This window comes from Aotus nancymaae, unplaced genomic scaffold (assembly GCF_030222135.1).
Source record: "Aotus nancymaae isolate 86718 unplaced genomic scaffold, 86718_ANA_hifiasm-v0.15.2.pri h1tg000059l, whole genome shotgun sequence".
Taxonomy (NCBI): Eukaryota; Metazoa; Chordata; class Mammalia; order Primates; family Aotidae; genus Aotus; species Aotus nancymaae.
Genome location: NW_026988473.1, coordinates 17657319 through 17675877, shown reverse-complemented (window position 1 = coordinate 17675877; position 18559 = coordinate 17657319). Strand labels below are relative to the sequence as shown.

Sequence of the window (18559 nt, the reverse complement as noted above, 5' to 3'; positions counted from 1 at the left end):
TTTTCTCCTAGTGCTGACCCGTGATTTCATAATTGAACATCCCAGATGGGCACCACCTGTTGTTACACCTTCCCCCTTATCCCCCCAGTCTGTTTCCTGAATCTGACTGCGGTTAGCACACACCCTGAGTTGAAAATGCACTCTCTAAGCTGGCTTAGAATGTAGTGCATTATCCTCTTTTTAGGACCATTTATTGGGTACTTAGATGCATATGGCATTTTAAACAAAGTTAGATAATGCAGCCTGTGCTGTTTAGAAACTTGCAACTTGAAACAGATCACAGTTGGTGGGTTAGTTCCCTGGGAACAGGTCAGTGAGGAGGAAGATACAAGATTTTAACCGTTAAAGGACATTGGAAGTCACTTAATCCAACCCCTCATTATATAGATGGCAAAATGAAAGCAAGATACCTTGAATACGTCAGTTACACAGCTCACCCATGGCAGAGTCTCGTGGACATACTTTAACCATGTGCCTCTGGTACACTTTCTATAGGGTGTGAGACTCAGACTAGGCTGCCTCCTGTGGACTTTTACACAAAGGTAGATGATCTTTGTTTGATCCTATCTATAGTAATGGAATGCGACAAAAGACCTTAGGAGGCTCAAGAAAGAAGAACTTGGAAAATGGCCGAGTAAGCACAGCTGAGACGCTAGAGAGCAGAACGTTTCCATAATCAGGTAAGAGGTGTTTAGGACCAAGATTATAAAAGTTAGAATGGAAAGAAACAGTTGGAGGATGTTTTTACATTGTTACAATCCCCATTTGACTAGTGGTGTGGGGTAGCCACAAATGGAAGGACTATCCAAATTGTCGCTAAGCCTTTAATTTAGGCATAGAGTTTATTCTAACAGAGATAGGCTTCTGTCCCCAAAGGTATGTGCAATTTAAAATAGACAAGCACACTATATATATGGAGGATTTCAACAGTATAGACAATTTACTATGGACTTTGTGATTTGAATATAACCATGGAAGCACTGTTACTAGAACTCCAGGGATAGTCTGTGAGGTTTCAGATGCCCACACCACAATATATAAAGGCATCTGGCAGTAATGACAAAAGGCTGACCGAGAGCATTTCCCTGACCTAAAAAGAAAAAAGTTGAATTAGGGTAGGAGTGGGTAGCCATGAAGAGACAGGGTAGAGTTTGCGCTCTTGCTCGTCTGGCTGGGAAAATGCTTTACTGTATACATAATCGACTTCATACTACACTAGGGCTCAATTAGAGAGGGCCCATCCCATTCTGTTTCACTCCGTTTTGATCCTGTAGTCAGCTGCGGAGTTATAGATGAAGTGACAAGGATGGTATCTTGATTGTATCCAGCTGCTTGGAATCACTCAAGGGCTGAGAGGCCCTGCATGAGGAAGAGCGCTCACTAAAGGCTCCAAAGCAACCTGAAATTCAGGACACCTCTGATACCTTTTAGAGCAGCATAGTTCAGCATCTGACTCATTGTCACCAAATTAAGTCCCTGAGAGAAATCTGATAAGTGACTTCAGCCAACAGCAAGAGGACCAAAATCTTAACAGCGTTGGACTTGACAACTGAGCCAATAATAATAATGTTATTATTATGGTTGCAGAAGAGGGGCTTGTAAAGAAGAATCCCTAGTGAAAGCAATCTGAACTTTCTTTGCATGGAGTAGAGAGCTCTGTTGACTCAAAGTAAGCAAGGGGAGAAAAGCAACTTCCGTCTTCAGCAGAAGCGCCAACCGAATTGGATGTCCCCTCCCCATGCCCTACTCCTTTTCTTTCACTTTGGTATCTCTGGTGTTTAGTTATGTGTGCTTGGGGCCCTTCAGAAATCTCTTTAACTCCGTGAATCTGTGGTCATGGCATTGATGTGACTTGAACAGGCAGGTGCTTGGTGCTGAGAAAAGGAAGCCGGCAGCACATTTCATGGCATCTGCCCAGGCCCACAAAACAAACAGAAGTTATGGCTCACATACTGTGTTGCTGCTCTGGGCTCTATAAAACTGTAATAGTGTCGTATTATTTTAATCTGCTGAAATACAGACTCCGAAGTAGAGAGAACACAGCAGCAGCATTACACATCTGAGAAAATGTTTGACATGGATTCATTTGTCTGCAGCTATTGTGACAATGCCTGTGGTCGATTAGCTCTGTTGGTTACAACATGGTGCTAATGAGGCCAAGGTTGTGGGTTTGAGAACCCTGTTAGGTGAGCTGGTTTCACACAAATGAAAGCTCTTTTCATGATTCCAGACCACACCCAAGACCTGGGTCAGACATTCCATAAAAGCATGGAGATGGTCACAGGGAGGACTGGACAAGACAATCCAGTGTCTCAGCAAAAATGCCCCTTGACCTGCTTCAGGAAAAGCAGGTCACAACATGTGCTTTAGTGAGGAATTGGGACTGTGATCTTCACACACCATGGATATCACATTATTATTCATGGTAACTGCTGGTCGGTACTGCTGCAGGCTTCTTTCCTGAATTAAGGAGTATACTGGCTCTGGTTGTGAAGAAAAGGATTTTTGGTTCCTTTCATTCTTGGCTTTTTAGTCGCTGCGATTCTGCCCATTCGTGCGTTAGACAACTGTGTGTGGAATGTTGTTGCATGCCTGGCTCTGTCCTTTGTGCTTAGGATACCACACTGTATAAAACGGTCTCTGTCCACCTTGAGTTTAAATTTTATAAGAGGAAAATACATAATAAGTAGCCAAGGTAACAGTTCAATCGAAAGTTTGGTAAAGAAAAGGATGGGGTTGGGGAGTGTGGCAAGGAGTGGCTGATTGGAGGTGCTGTTTGCCTCAGCAAGGAAGGTTTGAGAAGCCCTCTCAAAGTAGTCGACATTTAAACAGGGACCTGACGGATGAGAAGGACCCAAGCCTTTGGAAGAGCTAGAACACTCCAGCAGAAGAAACAGAAAGAGCAGAGGGCTCGAGGTCTAGTGGTGGCTGAAGAACAGAAGGGCCTCTGGAGTGTGAGGGGACACGGTGAGAGAAGAGGCGAAGAGGGACGGGCCCTTTGTGACATGTGAAGGAGTTCAGATAGTATTCTCAGTGCAGTAGGAAGCCATTTTCTGTTTTGTTTTGAAGGCGGGACCTTTCTTTAAATATTTTGGGAATGATGTTATGGATTGAACTGTTGAAGTCCTGATCCTTAGTACCTCAAAATGTGACTTTATTAGGAAATTGGGTATTTTCAGAGGTTAATCAAGTTAAAATGTGGTCAGGGTGAGCCCTGATTCATGGACTGATGTCCTTATCAAAAGGGGAAATTTAGACATAGAGATAGACTTGCACAGAGGGAAGATGGCCTAGGGAAGATGGCCTTGTGAAGATGGAGGGTTGGAGTGAGGCATCTATAAGCCAAGCAATGCCAGAGATTGACAGCCAGCCACCAGAAGCTGGGAAGAGGCAAGGAAACATTGTCCAACATGTATCAGTGGTTGCATGGCCCTAACAACACCTTGTTTTCAGATTTCTGACCTCTAGAACTTAAAACTAATTTCTGATCTAAGTCCCACAGTTTGTAGTTCTTTGTTAACAGCAACCCTAGGAAACTTAAAATGGCAGAGGGTCCTAACACACTGGCTGTGCCCTAGGGAATGGCATGAAGTGTCCTTTCTGGACTCAGCAACACTCGTGTGTTGGGGAAGCCTCTATTTGCTCTGGCATATGATCATATGATCTTTATATATATTTAGGGAAATTGATGATGAAAATAACTCTATTAAAATAGATATCAAATAAGATAGAAGGCACTGGTTGAATTACCCTGTGCAGAAAATACCCTAATATTCTTTTAGGAATGATCCTTTTAGGGATGCTGTGCAAATGATGCTTGGGAAGGGCAAGAGTGGCAGGAAGGTGACAAGTTAGAAGGCTAGCACAGTAATCTTGGTGAGTGATGGTGGTGATTTGGGCCAGAGGGAATGGCACTAGAGATGATAAGAGATAGAACTAGAGCTAGCAGTACTCACTAATAGATTGAATATGAGGAGAGGAGGGAATAAAGGCTGAGTCTTAGCTTTTGGGTTTGAGCAATTGGCCTGATGATTTATTGAGATGGAGAAGATTGGGAGAATGACTTGTCTGGGGATGTGGAATCAAGAGTTATGTTTTGGCCATGTTAGGTTTGTTTATCCAGATGGAGATACTAACTAAGTGGTTGGCTATCTTAGGAACGTTCGGGCCTAAACATAAATTCAGAGGTCACCAGATTATTGATGGTATTTAAAGTGATTGAAGCTAGATGAGATTACTTAAAGAAAGAGAGTTTGAAGAAGAGGATAGGGCCTAGGACTGAATTCTCAGAAACTCCATTATTTAGAAGTCTGGTGATGGTTGAGGAATTAGCAACAGAGTCTGAGAAGAGGCATCAAGACCAGCCAGCAAATTGTCACACTCATTCATGGTATGGATCTTTTCAAAGTCAAACTAAATTACACAGAAATACATGGGAGAAGGTATTGGAAGTTCCTTATCCTCAGTATACCCAATTCTGCTTAATCCAACAAAATGCTATGTAAGGACCTTTCCAGATATGGAAATCAGTATTTGTTTTCATTGTGTTACAGATTACAGAATCAGACAGCCCTTCTATCCTTTAGGCTTCCAGTAGGTCATAAGAATGGGTGTATGTTCAAGAGAAATAGATGTGTTTTTTTGTTTGTTTGTTTTTTTGTTTTTAAAGAAATGGAGACTTTATTATAAGTTTTTACCATAATCACCAATTTAATAAAAATCAGGGCAGTTGAGTGGCAGGGTTCCATTTATCCTTCATTTTGTGAATTCATTAAGAATGGAACCTATTTCATTAATCATATGTTAAGAGATTGCCTACCTTGGCCCAACTCAGTAAGCTGTTACCCCACATTACTTGAAATTCCCAAGCACTTACAGGAAGATAGGGAAGAAGTCAGAATCAGCACCTGTTTTTGACTATTGACAGAATAACTCACACCTGTTTGACGGAACATCTCTAGAAGCCCATTATGACCTTCTTAGGTTATAATTGTTTGAATCTAGGAAGTCTGTTGATACCTGTTTGGATAACTCAGCACCGATTGGTTGCTGTCTGAACTGGGGCTTGATTGTTATTGTGCGTCTGTTCTTAGGTCTGGCGGGAATTTCCTGACCGGTTGGTGGGTTACCCGGGTCGTCTGCATCTCTGGGATCATGAGATGAATAAGTGGAAGTATGAGTCTGAGTGGACGAATGAAGTGTCCATGGTGCTTACTGGGGCAGCTTTTTATCACAAGGTAAGGGGGCACAGTCTTGGGGCAAGTTGACAAAACTGAGAGAATGATACACATTTTATCTGATCCAATTTAGTTTTTCATACCTGCCGAGAGGGCTTAGAAAAGCCATATTGTGTGACGGTATTTTACAAATAAAGCTATCCTTTTTCTAATTATAAAAGTAATGCACGCACAGAGCAGAAAATACGAAAATACGTAAAATAGAATGAAGAAAAGTTACTTGTAATTCTGTCACTTAGAGATAACCATTTTATTGTTTAGATGCTGTTTCCAGCTTGCCATTTATTTATTTACTTAATTGTACATACACACAGACAGTTGTAAATATTCTCATTAGCCTGCTTTCTTCATGTATTGTATTCTGAGGCTTTTCTCATGTCATTAACATTTGTTCATTAACTATTACTTCTTAGCATAATTAAGATACCATTATATTAATGTTTTAGAAGTCATATATAACTATTTTACTATCTTGGATATTTCTTTCTAAATTTCTGCTATTTTAGATAATGCTTAATATCTGATGTTAGTGATTGATGTCCATTTTCTTAACTGTTTGTACTCATGACCATTGTGATAGATTCCTAGAAATAGAATTATTTTATCAAAGGGAATGAATATTTTGAGTTTTTTAAAGGTATATGTATGTACATGCATATATACACATATATGACATATACATATGTATGTTGTGAATATTCTAAACATATATATGTTGTCTGTGTATATGTGTGTGTGTATGTGTCTGTTGGTTTCAGTATTGTTTCTGTGAGTTTACATTCCCACCAGCAAAATATAAAACTGTTTTACATGCCTTTTCTTGCATGAAATATGTTTAATAGAAAAGAAATTAGCAATTTTAATAAATAAAAGAATTTTGTTGTTTTAACTTTGATTACTAGTAAGATTGAAATTCCTTTTGTGTATTTATTAGTCTTTTGTACTTCCTCTCTTCTGGGAATCATCACTTTATGGTTTTGTCTCTTTTTATTAGGGAGAGATTGGGGAATATGCATTTGATTTTAGAATATTCAGTTCAATGGTAGGATGCTCTGTGGGAGTTTATGGCTCAATTAAACAATAATAACTTGTCTGTTGTCAGCAGTAGCATAAGGAACTGATGTCAGGAGAAAGGTCTGTTCAGCTCAACACAGTTCATTTAATTTAGCTGAATTCCTATCGATTGTGTGTTGTTAGCTAGCATTGCTGCCCTCAGTTTTCAGGTCTCTAGATCCAGGAATGGTTTTTTTTTTTTTTTTTTTTTTTTTAATTTTGCAATAAACAAATGAAAAAACAAAAACTGAGGTTTATGATTCATGGGACTTATGGTAGTAGACTATGTATGCTTTTTTTTTTGACCCATTAATTTCTACACTATTTCATATATATGGTAGTTTTAGAATTGCCTCATTTTTCTTCTACTTTAAAAAGCACACACTTGGGAAGAAGAATGACCATATTGAACATGCTTAGTCACTTGACCAAAGGCATTCTAATACTTTCTTTTACCCTTCCTATTAATACGGCCCTGTGCTCAATCTTATGAGAGGAAGCTTGTCCCCATGCCTTGGCTATGCTGCCCCTTATTTATCAGCCAAAGGGAACTGCTATTTTTTTTAATATTTCTTCTTTCTGTTTCACTTGACAGTATTTTAATTACCTGTATACCTACAAAATGCCTGGGGATATCAAGAACTGGGTAGATGCCCATATGAACTGTGAAGATATTGCCATGAACTTCCTGGTGGCCAACGTCACGGGAAAAGCAGTTATCAAGGTAGGAGGCTCTGCTACTCACTTGCTTTGTGATCTTGGGCAAATATCTATTATCTGAGCCTAAGAAGTTCTTGTAACTATAAATTAAATATAGGACTAGATAAACTTTAAGCTCTATTTTAGTTTAAGTTTCTATGATTGATGCGGTCACATTGGGAAATCAAAGCTAGGCTTTCACAATTTAAACACTTTTGTTTTTTTATAGTTTCTTTGGTTGCAGTTTTTAACCTTCAGTATCAGAGATAAAAGCTATGATAGTCAATCTATAAATCAAAAACCTAAGTATATTCTCAAAGCTGATTTGGAATCTAGTTCTTTTAGTTAAAGGAGGTAGTTTAAATTTTTCTTAAGGTAGCTTTTATATATATATATATATACACACATAGATGTTGAGAAAATAGTACACCTTATATAGTTATGTAATTGTAGTTATTCTAAGCACAATGAATTTAATTGTTTTTAAATATCAATTACCAGTTTTTAAAGGTACCTTTCCCATAGCATATTAAAAGCTGAGAATACACAAAGATCCTATGGGAGGTCTTTGTATCTGTATAAGAGGCCTATTTATTCCTCAAATTTAGACATTGTTCAAATAAGATCCCTAGATATGTAGAGAAGGTACACTTCTTTATATGAGTAGAATCATCTTGGCCATTTTTCCTTCTAGATTAGAATTTCATGTGTGCAAATGGGCAATGCCAGGTTCCCTAGGAATCTGCCTAAAAAGGCAAATTCCTAGGGGAGCTTATGCTGGAAGCATAGTATGGCATTACCCACTGATTCCTCAAGCTGTCAATTAATGAGAGAAGCCAGATTAAACCAAAGTGAATAGGGAAAGAGGAAAAATCACTCTCCGTGCTCACCAAACTTGCCCCAGTCCATACCCTGTCCCCCAGCTCTCTAAATAACTCAGTGAACAGCTGACCACAAAAACAATTAAATAATGTAAATTGTGAGAGTTGTTTTTAAGGGACTCCTCCCATCCCTAAATTTGCTCTTTTTTGAGACAGAGTCTCATTCTGTCACCCAGGCTGGAGTGCAATGGTGTGATCTCAACTCATTGCAACCTCTGCCTCCCAGGTTCAAGCAATTATCCTGCCTCAACCTCCTGAGTAGCTGGGATTACAGGGGCCCACCACCATGCCCAGCTAAATTTTATACTTTTAGTAGAGATGGGGTTTTGCCATATTGGCCAAGCTGGTCTTGAACTCCTGACCTCAGGTGATCCACCCACCTTGGCCTCCCAGAGTGCTGGGATTACAGGCATGAGCCACCAGTCCCAGCCCCCAAATTTGCTTTTTAATATGCTTCAACATGTTTTTACCTGTGTCTGCTCACTCTGGACGGTAATGCCCAGTGTCTCAATGCTTCTTCACCTGGACTTAGTTATCTAGCATTTTTTCCCTCCCATCTCTTCACTGTTTATTTATCTTCACTAGGTTGGGATAGCAGCTTCCCCTGAGTTTGCTAGAAAGATCACTAGAAGTTTAAGGTTTGAGAGGGCAGAGGGGGATCAGGGAAAAAGATTCAGAATATGAGGGACCAATCAATTTTTTTCTTGACTCGAGGGAATTGCAAAATAACCTGGCATCTTCAAGAGCATGGTGCTGCTCATAGCATTTGCCATTAGCTGGAAGTAGGAGAAAGAGCGCCTGTTGGAACTAAGGTTATGGTGAAAGTTATGGGAAGCTGTATTTCATCGCCCTTATGGCTACAAGAACAAATGGTGTTTATACAAGGACCTTGGCAGTGAGAAAACAGTCATTAAACAGGAATTAAGGAGCTTGTCATCACCACTTCTTTCCAGTTACAGAAGGCAAAAGCCCTCCAAGCCTTTTTTATTGGGCCCTTGTGAGTTCTACTGTTGGCTGAGCCAGACAGAGTTGAATGGAGGAATGGCGAGGTGTGTGTGTGTGCTGAACAATGTCTCAGCTTACAACACAGAAGAATGCATGCAGTGTGGTGTCACAAGCATGATTTTATTGTCCTTGACACTGACAGCCAGGTATGTTTTTGTCTCCCTCTGGCAGGTAACCCCAAGAAAGAAATTCAAGTGTCCTGAGTGCACAGCCATAGATGGGCTTTCTCTAGACCAAACACACATGGTGGAGAGGTAAGTGAGCCACCAACCAAAAGTGTGCCTTAGCCTCTGATCTCCATTTCCTGCCTTAGGCCTGTTTATGGGACTTTGTTGGAGATATAAGGACAGCAGCTGGTAGCCATAGTCACCTCCATATGCAGTGTGGGAATTGGGTTAGTTCAAGCCCAGGTCACCCAAAGAATTAATTTGAAATGCTACTCACTCAATTTGTAATGGCTGGAAGGGTCTTAAAAATATAGCTGGCCTTAAACTCCAGAAGACAGATTTTCCATGTGGACTAAGCAGTTAACCATCTATAGTCATTTGAGTGGAAGCTAGTTAATTCCAAGGAAATACTGGATTATTTTTCAGGGTAATAGCACCATGTTATAGTAAAAGCTTGATTAGAAGAATTAAACCACACCCCCCAGAGACAAATTACCTTTGCTGACACTATAGAAATGCCTGCCAAGAACAGGATCGAAAGCAAAGCTGTTATGTTACAGACAGAGGGGCAAGACAGCTCTGAAATACTCTCTTTATTTCGATTCAAGTCAGTTACTCAACCAGCACACCTTTGTGTGGAATGTAATCCTAAGCCTTGTAGTAAGTATAAAAGGAGTGGGAGATGTGTGTCTGTGTCTTCCCTTAAGACTATACTAGACCTAATAGTTCTCACTTGTACCCCCAAAGTCCCCAAGCTTTAAAGTGCCTGAATTAAACCTAATACTTTCAGAAGGCAGTTCTTTATACAAGACAGCAAGCTCTGACATCCCAGTAGCACTTGTCAGGGGACCAAAATGCACTCAGATAATGATATAGTAGCCTTTTGCAATATCTAGTTCAGATTTCACAGATTTCATATGCCTCTGCTTGCAGAATTCATTTCTGAAATCTATCAGCTATATTAAAATTCTTCAAGCCTAGAGAATTTTTGTGTGTATGTACAGAGTTGGCCTGGTTTCTACAATGTTTTACTCCTTTTTACCTTCTAAGCAATCTCTTTATCTTCTTCATACATAAATATTACCCAAATGACATGACCTTTACCAGCTGTTGATGTGAAATAATATACTATCACTGGCATCATAAGTATTTCACAGTTAAGGGTAGTGACATTCACTGTCATAGCTCCTTTGGAAGAGACCCAATTGGACTTCTATTAGAGTGCATGAAATTGTTATTTAAACCTACCCCATTGTCTACATTTGAGGAAGATTCTTAATAGCAAGCTAAGTGTTTATTATTTGGGCTGAGTTAAAATGGTGAGGATATATGGTCCAGGAAAGGAAGTATAGGGAGAAAAGTTGACCTGATGATGGCCTTGAAGTTCATGCTGAGGCTAAACAGCTCCTCTAGCGCAACTGCTATCTTAACAAATGTAAGGAGGTTTAAAATGCAGTGAGGACTGGATGTGATGGCTCATGCCTGTAATCCCAGCACTTTGGGAGGCCAAGGCGGGTGGATCACCTGAGGTCAGGAGTTCAAGACCAGCCTGACCAACATGGTGAAACCCGTCTCTACTGAAAAAAAAAAAGAAAACTACAAAATTAGCTGGGCATGGTGGTGCACACCTATAATCCCAGCTACTTGGGAGGGATTGCTTGAACCCAGGAGGCAGAGGTTGCAGAGAGCTGAGATCATGCCATTGCACTCCATCCTGGGCAACAAGAGTGAAACTCTGTCTCCAAAAAAAAAAAAAAAAAAAAAAATGCAGTGGGGGAGATTTAACTTAAATATAATTATGATTAAATAATGATATGAGTAATTAAGCTATGGAATGAGTAACTAAGGGACATATAGAGGCTTTCTCTTTGGAAGATTTTTTTTTTTAAGAGAAAGGATCTTGCTCTGTTGTGCAGTTATATAATCATGGCTCACTGCAACCTTGAATTCCTAGGCTTAAGTGATCCTCTCATCTCAGCCTCCTCATCTGGTACTACAGGTGCATGCCACCATGCTAACTGGTTCTTAAATTTTTTGTAGAGACAGGGTCTCGCCATGTTACTCAGGCTGGTCTTGAACTCCTGGCCTCAAGGAATTCTCTCACCTAGGGCTCCCAAAGTGCTGGGATTACAGGCATGGTAGGTTATGTTGTGATATGTAGGATATATAGTTAGGAAGAGATGCTGATGAAGGGAGGGATTTGAGTGAACCATTGGACTTTAACAGTATCAAGGACCTTAACAGTGTTACAGATATATGTAACAATGCTATTTGTGATGAGTGCTCTGAGAGAGGCTCAAAGGGCTATAATTGATCAGGTGAAAGAGAAGTGACTTTTTACTAGGTTCATTATTAAGAATAACTTCCTAAAAGAGGTGACACTTGAAGTGATCCTTCAAAAATCACTAGGATCCCAATCAGTAAAACCCTGGGCCAGAAGCAGAGACTCTCGGCAGCAGAAACTGGATGGTTTGTCAAGGGTGTCTGATCAGCAAGTTCAAGGTTTATTTGGCAAGCAATAAGAAGCCCAATTTGGCTAGAGCTTAGAATGCTAGCCTGTTAGTGCTGGACTCCAAAGGGCTTTGAATCCCCAAATAAGGAGCTAGAATTTTTTCCTTCGGGCTCTGGTGAGCTGTAGAATTTTTGAACATGAGACTAGCTGGATTCAAGTATTGCTTTGAGATTAATTTGGAAGTAATGCACAGGATGGAATGAAGAGTGAAGAGATTGGAGAAAAGACCCGTTAGAAGAGCCTTTAATGAAGCTGCATGTAGAAAGGAAGGAACAAATTAAATTACAAGCGATTTTTTTTTCCAAAGGAAGATGTACCTAAACTTGGTTTCCAACTGAATAGATGCAGGGAAGGTATGGAGAAGGACTTAACAAAGATGCCTTTAAGATTTTGAGTAAAGAGGGGTGGTAGAAGTATCTTTAGCAGTATAAGTAATAGGTTTAGGAGGAGTTACCGATAAGGGGAGAGCTTAGAGCGAACTGCTGGACCTCAACAGTGTCATTAATGGGGACAGGAGACGATGTTAATCAGGGGTGAATTTGGAGAATAATAAGATAAGTGATTTGGGGGTCTTGCTTTCTGTATATACTATTTTTTTTTGGAGGACCAGAGTTTTATCATTACTGAAATCAGTCTCTGTATATACTTTTATATATGCATATCAAGATATAGATATGTGGAACTAGAATTTCAGAAAGAAGTTTTAAAAAAAAGTTGAGCCCAGTGATCCCTCAGTATCTACAGGGGATTTGTTCCAGGACCTCTGGAGGATACCAAAATCCATGCATGCTCAAGTCCCTTATATAAAATGGCCTAGGATTTGCATATAACTTTCGCATATCCTTCTTTACAGTTTAAATCATCTCTAGATTACTTAGAATCCCTAATACAACATAAATGCCATGTAAATAGTTGTTATATGGCATTGTTTAGGGAATAATGACATGAAAAAAAGTCTGTACGTGTTTAGTATAGATACAGTTTTTTCTGAATGTCTTTGATCCAAGGTTGGTTTAATCTACAACATGGAACCCTTGGATATAAATGGCTAACTGTATGTGGCAATCATTTGTCCAGAGAAAGCCGTTGACTAAAGAAAAGCAAAGGCAGAATCTTGAAAAATTCTGACATTTAGGAGACACAAAGAGTAACAAAACAGAGAGGCAACCACTGGAAAGGCCAGGAGAGAACCAGGATATACAGTGCTCAGAAGCACGGAAGGAACAAGGAACAGGCAGGCTGGAGAAGGTCCAATAAAGGGGAACTGGGAATTAACAACTGCTATGTGCCATATAATTGACATACATATCTCATGAATTCCTTAAAATAATCCTCCCTCATACTCATCACCCCCCTTGTCCAACTATTGGGTTTATAGCAGCCTCATGTTATGGGTTAAGAAATTAAGGTTCAGAAAGGTTAAGTAACTGGCCCAAGAACCCAGAGGTAGAATGTGGTGGAACTGGGTTTTAAATTCAAGTTTGCGCTGGCAACAGAGCCTGCTCTTTGGATTACACTCTATCATTACATGACAGTGGCTGAGTTTCCCTCCTGCTGGAAGTCTTTGGAGACTCAGGAGGTGGTGTTCCTAGTTCCAAGTTGAAGGAAGACTGGGAAAAGATGGATGAACTTTAACAAAATGAGGTGGACCAAGCTTGGGACAATAACTTCCCTCTTCCAATTATGGGGTCAAAGCAATGACAGATAAAATCAAATCTCTCCAAGGTTTTACTCTTGACTGTTGTTCTGCCTGTAAACCTGTACAGACTCTTTTCATTTCTAGTTATCCACACAGACTCTGGCCAGCAAAGCCCAGCCATGCCCAGCGTAGGTACTAGCAAGTATGTATTAAAGAAGAATCCTGGTTCTTGGCAGTGGATAATGGCTCCATGGCCCTGTGGAGAGTATTGAGGACAATGTCTCCTCTGTAACTAGATCTGCCAATAGGAATGGGTCATAGGCAAGAAGTCACTGGGGCTCAGGCCAGCTTGATTTGTTGACAGCTGCCCCTGGCTAACCCAGGTCTAGTGAGTACTTCTTTCTCCTTCACACAGCCCCGTACTAGAGAAGCGGTGGGCCTCCTTGAATGGTCAAGGTCCTTAACTCTCCTGCTAGGTAGGAACAATACTAATTAAGACTTTAGCCTCAGAAGCCAGAATGCCTGCTTTGGCTCTAGCTTTTTCTAGTTATTTCACCTTTGAACATGTTATTTAGCCTCTCTGTATCTCAGTCTTCCCATTATAAAATGGGAATAATAGTCCTACCCCATAGGGTTGTCGTAAGGATTAAGTGCATTGTTAATGCATAGAAAGCAATTTTAACACACTTTGGAACATATAGTAAACAGTAGTGGTTGATTTGTGGTGTTGGTGGGTATGATGATGTTATGAGTTAAAAGCTCAAAATAGTAACAGATTTTTTTTAGAAATGTGATGACCAAGAGAGAAGATAATGGCAGTCTTCTTAATTAACTGCTTTCTTGCTAAAGCTCAAAGCACTTGGACAAAAACTTGATGAAAATAATTTGAAACAATGCTTGCGGTACCTCTGGGGACAGAAGAGACCTCTCTGGTCTGCGTCTTGACATTCAGCTCCTGCTTGGTGAAAGGTTCTGCCTCCAGTTAGAGTGTGTTCTTTTTGTAGCGCTCTCAGGTGTCCTGGGCCTGACTGAGGCGAGAGTGTTGACCTTTCTGAAATCCATCCTTGAGATCCTCTTGACTTCAAAAGCAGCTTTTCCAGGCTTGTTTTCCCCCTGGCCTGGTGCTGAAGTGTCCTCATTACCCAGCTGTCACACTCAGTTGGCCTGATTGACCACAACCATTCCCGAACACATGCCTGACCTGCTCACCTCTGAGAAGCCTGGCTTTGGGGGTGGGGTGGAGGTGGGGAACTGGTCTCTCCCCTCCTCTAGTGGTGCTGTGCTGTACTGGCACTGAAGTAGTTATTGCTAACAGTTCTGACATGGGAGTGACAAAAATGATGAAAATGATGAAGGCTGTCCTATGTGAACTTCAGTTTTCACAGAAGAGCTTGTGCACACTGACATAATTCCCAGAGATTGCCACTTATAGGCCCTCCGAAATGTCGGTTGAATGAATGGAGTGTTTATTGTTTGAAATCTGGCCCTGTCACCGTTTTTTGCCTTTCATCAGTTTGTGAGCAAGATCTCTCCTCTGCCTTTTAAACTGCAATAAACTGAAGCTCAGATCCAAGTAGTTTTTTTTTCTTTCCACCCTTTGCCTTCTCTTAGCTGGCATAGATGGGGTTAAGAATTGTTGGCAGCTAATCCACCTTGGTTTGAGGCCCTCTCACACTGAGCTGGAGGAATGACTGGAATTTGAGGGGGAGGGGAAAAGATATTCTGACCTTTGCAGGCCCTTGGCCTCCAAGCAGCATCTCCTGTTCACGTTCTCCCACTGAACTAATAGTCCAAGCACCCCCGGTTCACCTCTTTCAACCTTTTTCAGAACCTGGGAGGAGACTGTGGCTACTTGAGGTTTTTTGGTTGATGTTGAACATTACATGTTTTGCTGTTGTCTCTCAGCCTCTTGAACATTTTCTCTTTTCTCCCTGCCCCCATCCTTCTCATTCTGCTCAAACCCCTCCCTAAAACCTACAGGTCAGAGTGCATCAACAAGTTTGCTTCAGTCTTCGGGACCATGCCTCTCAAGGTGGTGGAACACCGAGCTGACCCTGTCCTGTACAAAGACGACTTTCCTGAAAAACTGAAGAGCTTCCCCAACATTGGCAGCTTATGAAACGTGCCACTGGTGGAGGTGTGAATGGAAGGCTGGGATAGGGAGGGAACAAGGCCTGCCAGCACTCTGATGTCAGAGTGGTGGGTTAAGGGTGGAAGGTTGACCTCCTTGGATCTTGGCATATACCCACCTAACCCACTTTCTCAAGAACAGAAACCTAGAAGGAATATCCAAGCACCTCGAGCTATGCAACCTCTGTTCTTGTATTTTGTATGATCTCTGATGGGTTCTTCTAAAAAATGCCAAGTGGAAGCCTTTGTGGCATGCTCCAGGTTTAAATCCAGCTGAGACTCCCTTTGTTTTCAGTTCCTGTATAACAATCTAGAAGGAAACTTCACAGGCTGTAAGACGGCTGGAGAAGAGAAACCTGTCAGCCCATTTAGGTCTGGGGAATCATGTAAAAGGTGCCCGGACGTCAGTGAGTTCTTTGGAGGAACAGTCAAGCCCAGAATTTGGTGCGAAACCCAAGCATCTTGGTGGGATTTGCTAAATGCCTTGGGACCTGCAGTGCCGGGACTGTTCACAGAAGAGCACCAGCCGCCGAGTCAGGCTCCTGTCAGTTCCATGAACTGTTCCTCTTTGGTTTGGCTTTTTGATATAATTAAAATCATTTTTTATTCCTTTTTCTACTGTGTCTTACACACCGATTCCTGATAGTCCAGGGAACCACCTTTCTCCTTTGGTATATGTAACTCCATCTTTGGCCTAACAACAGTCATCAGCCCATGTCTGGGAACATACGCCAGGAGGAATGTCTGGTACCCTGTGCACCAAGCATAAGACGGTCCCAAATTGTAAACATTTTAAGAGCAGATGACTCAAAAACCTCCAGAGGAATCTTTTTGCTTCTTGATTAGATCCAGTCAATGTTTTATAGGTATTGTCAGAGCAAAACAGAGGGTCTGTACTAGCCCTACAAGGAGTCACTCTCGCTGGTACCTGTAAAAGTTGTGGGAATTGTGACCCCCACCCCAAGGGGGTGCCAGAATTTCTCTCATTCTTTTGGTATAAACTTAACATTAGCCAGGGTGGTTCTGGCTAATGTTAAATGCTGCTGTACAACTGCTTTGCAACAGTTGCCGGTATATTTAAATCATTAGATTTCAGCATTTACTAGTACTGCACATGTGTGAATTATACCTCTTTAAGCCCAGTTGATGAACAAATCTACCTTGGCAAATGTTAAATGTTATGGATTCGAAACAGATTTATCTGGCTCTAATATTAAGATTAGCCACAGTTTGGGCTTGGCCATAACATGTGTCCCCAAAACACAAAATACATAATAATTTGCCTAGTATATGGATATGATTACAGAAACCTAGTTGGTATGCCAGTCAGCGTCACTCATACACTATCCATTGTTCTGCTGTGTGACGTGAAGGTGAGCAGTTATTATGCTGTAGTTTCATCAAGAGTCACTTCAGATGTGTTCCCCAGACTTTGAGAGGTCAGAAAATTTCAGAAGCAGCAAAGTTGGAAGTGGAAATCATAAGAGTTTCGTCTTCTTTCATATGAATGAGTGATCCAGTCATGGACTATTATTGCCAAGGGGACAAGCAATCATCTCATCCAGTCTGTTCATTTTGCAAATGCAGAAACTGAAGCTGTGATTTTTTTCAGTGCCTGACAACTGCAAATACAGGTGCTTAACAAGTACTTTTGATTAGGGTAATACGTACCGGTCAGTAGGAGACATGGGAAGCATTTTGGTCTCATATTCATAATATTGGGGATGATATGATAGAAAACAAGGAAAAAGGATTTCTGTTGTCACCCAGATACCAGAGGCTGACAAGAACAGTGAGGCTCTCTTACCTTTCTAGGGCTGTTCTAGTTTGTTCTCCAAGATGTGGGGCAGGCATAGCGGAGGGCCTAACATTGAAATCTCTGCCGAAAGCTATGGATTGTGCTGGCGTTGTGTATGTGTCATATTGCCCTGGCTTCTTCAGATCTGTCTGCCCTTTTACTCATCGCTGAATGCACTACCTAAGTGGCTGGTTTCTAATATAGTTTCTCTCCCAAAGGGTACATTTTTCAATTTTTCTTTTTTAAAATCTTGATAGTCCTTTGATTTTAGAAGAGGAACTCTTTAATCAGAGTTCATTGTGAGCCCTAGAGAGCTGTGTGACTTTATCACCATCATAGGAGTCATTGGACTTTAAAGGCCTTACAGCTCCATTTAAAGTGCCTCATTAATCCCAGGAATATTGGGGATTAGATCTTGCAACATAGCATAAAACAATTTATGTTGAAGAAGGAACATTATATCCTAGGCACTTGAAACAACCTCAAAGATGACAATACCCTCTGAACAGATAGGCGGTACAATCACGGTAGAAATTCAGGGCAGGGTTATAGCAGGTGATGGTGATTCATGGATTCAGAATGGGCTAGGGACTCCACTTCCTTGTTAGTGTATTTTTGAGCTGCTCAACAGCAAACCTCACCCATAAGCTTAGGTCAGGATCGTCTGCCCTTGGGATGCCATAGAGCCTGGTTTCAGAAGCGGAACAATAATGCTAATTAAAATGTCATGTTCTGGCCTACAGCAGACAACAGCTGGTTTTAGATTAAGAAATCTTTTTAAAGAAATCACATCTTAACTGGCCTATAGAGACGGACTTGAACTGGCCCTGGCCCAAGTGCATACTGAGCCACTGCCTTTGCCCCCAGGGACCTAACTGGGATGGGCCTGCTTGGAATGCCAGTGCTGGAAATACTTTTTTATTTTGCTGATTAACATTAGGTAGTTGTTAAAATTTTTTTCTCATGTATTTTACGAACCCTCACACATTTAGGCATTAACCTCCTTTTCTGGGAGAATTAAAGAGGAAAACAGCAACTTTAGTTGTCAGAATCTCATGTTCTTTCCTGCCAGTGATGCTCTGCTGTATCCTTTCTTTACTCAGTGTCATTATGTCCAAAGCTCTGACTACTCTGGTTTCTCTGCCAAAGCCTCATCTGCTTCCAGCTGGGCTTTAAACTCTTGGTTTTTAAGTGCTGGTTTCTCTGCTGCCTTTGGAAAAAACTGACCATCATGCTGGTCTGTGCTGACGCGGACTGGGAGCTGGGAGAGACAAGTTCCCTCTTTGCTCTCATTGGCCAAAGGTGTTGCTAATAACCCTGTGATCCCAGCTTCCTTCTAGGATGCGAGCCTCTGACAGGCACTATGCCAGCAAGGAAACTAGAGCATCTTTATCAAGGAAAGATAGCATGTTTCTAGCCACAGGTCCTGAAGTTGTGA

At 41.1% G+C, this 18559-nt stretch overlaps 1 protein-coding gene across 3 annotated transcripts in view; it reads left to right on the top strand.

Moving 5' to 3' along the window:
* The window catches only part of LOC105717305 (exostosin-2), a 189504-nt gene extending 173567 nt beyond the window's left edge, over positions 1 to 15937 (top strand). For all 3 annotated transcript variants that reach the window (XM_064365005.1, XM_012452407.2, XM_012452408.3), the window contains 4 exons: positions 5094 to 5237; positions 6886 to 7014; positions 9047 to 9129; positions 15174 to 15937. In XM_064365005.1, coding sequence (XP_064221075.1) covers positions 5094 to 5237; positions 6886 to 7014; positions 9047 to 9129; positions 15174 to 15312 — 495 coding nt within the window. In that variant the 3' untranslated portion in view covers positions 15313 to 15937. The remainder of the gene's footprint in view (positions 1 to 5093; positions 5238 to 6885; positions 7015 to 9046; positions 9130 to 15173) is intronic.
* Positions 15938 to 18559: the final 2622 nt, after the last annotated feature.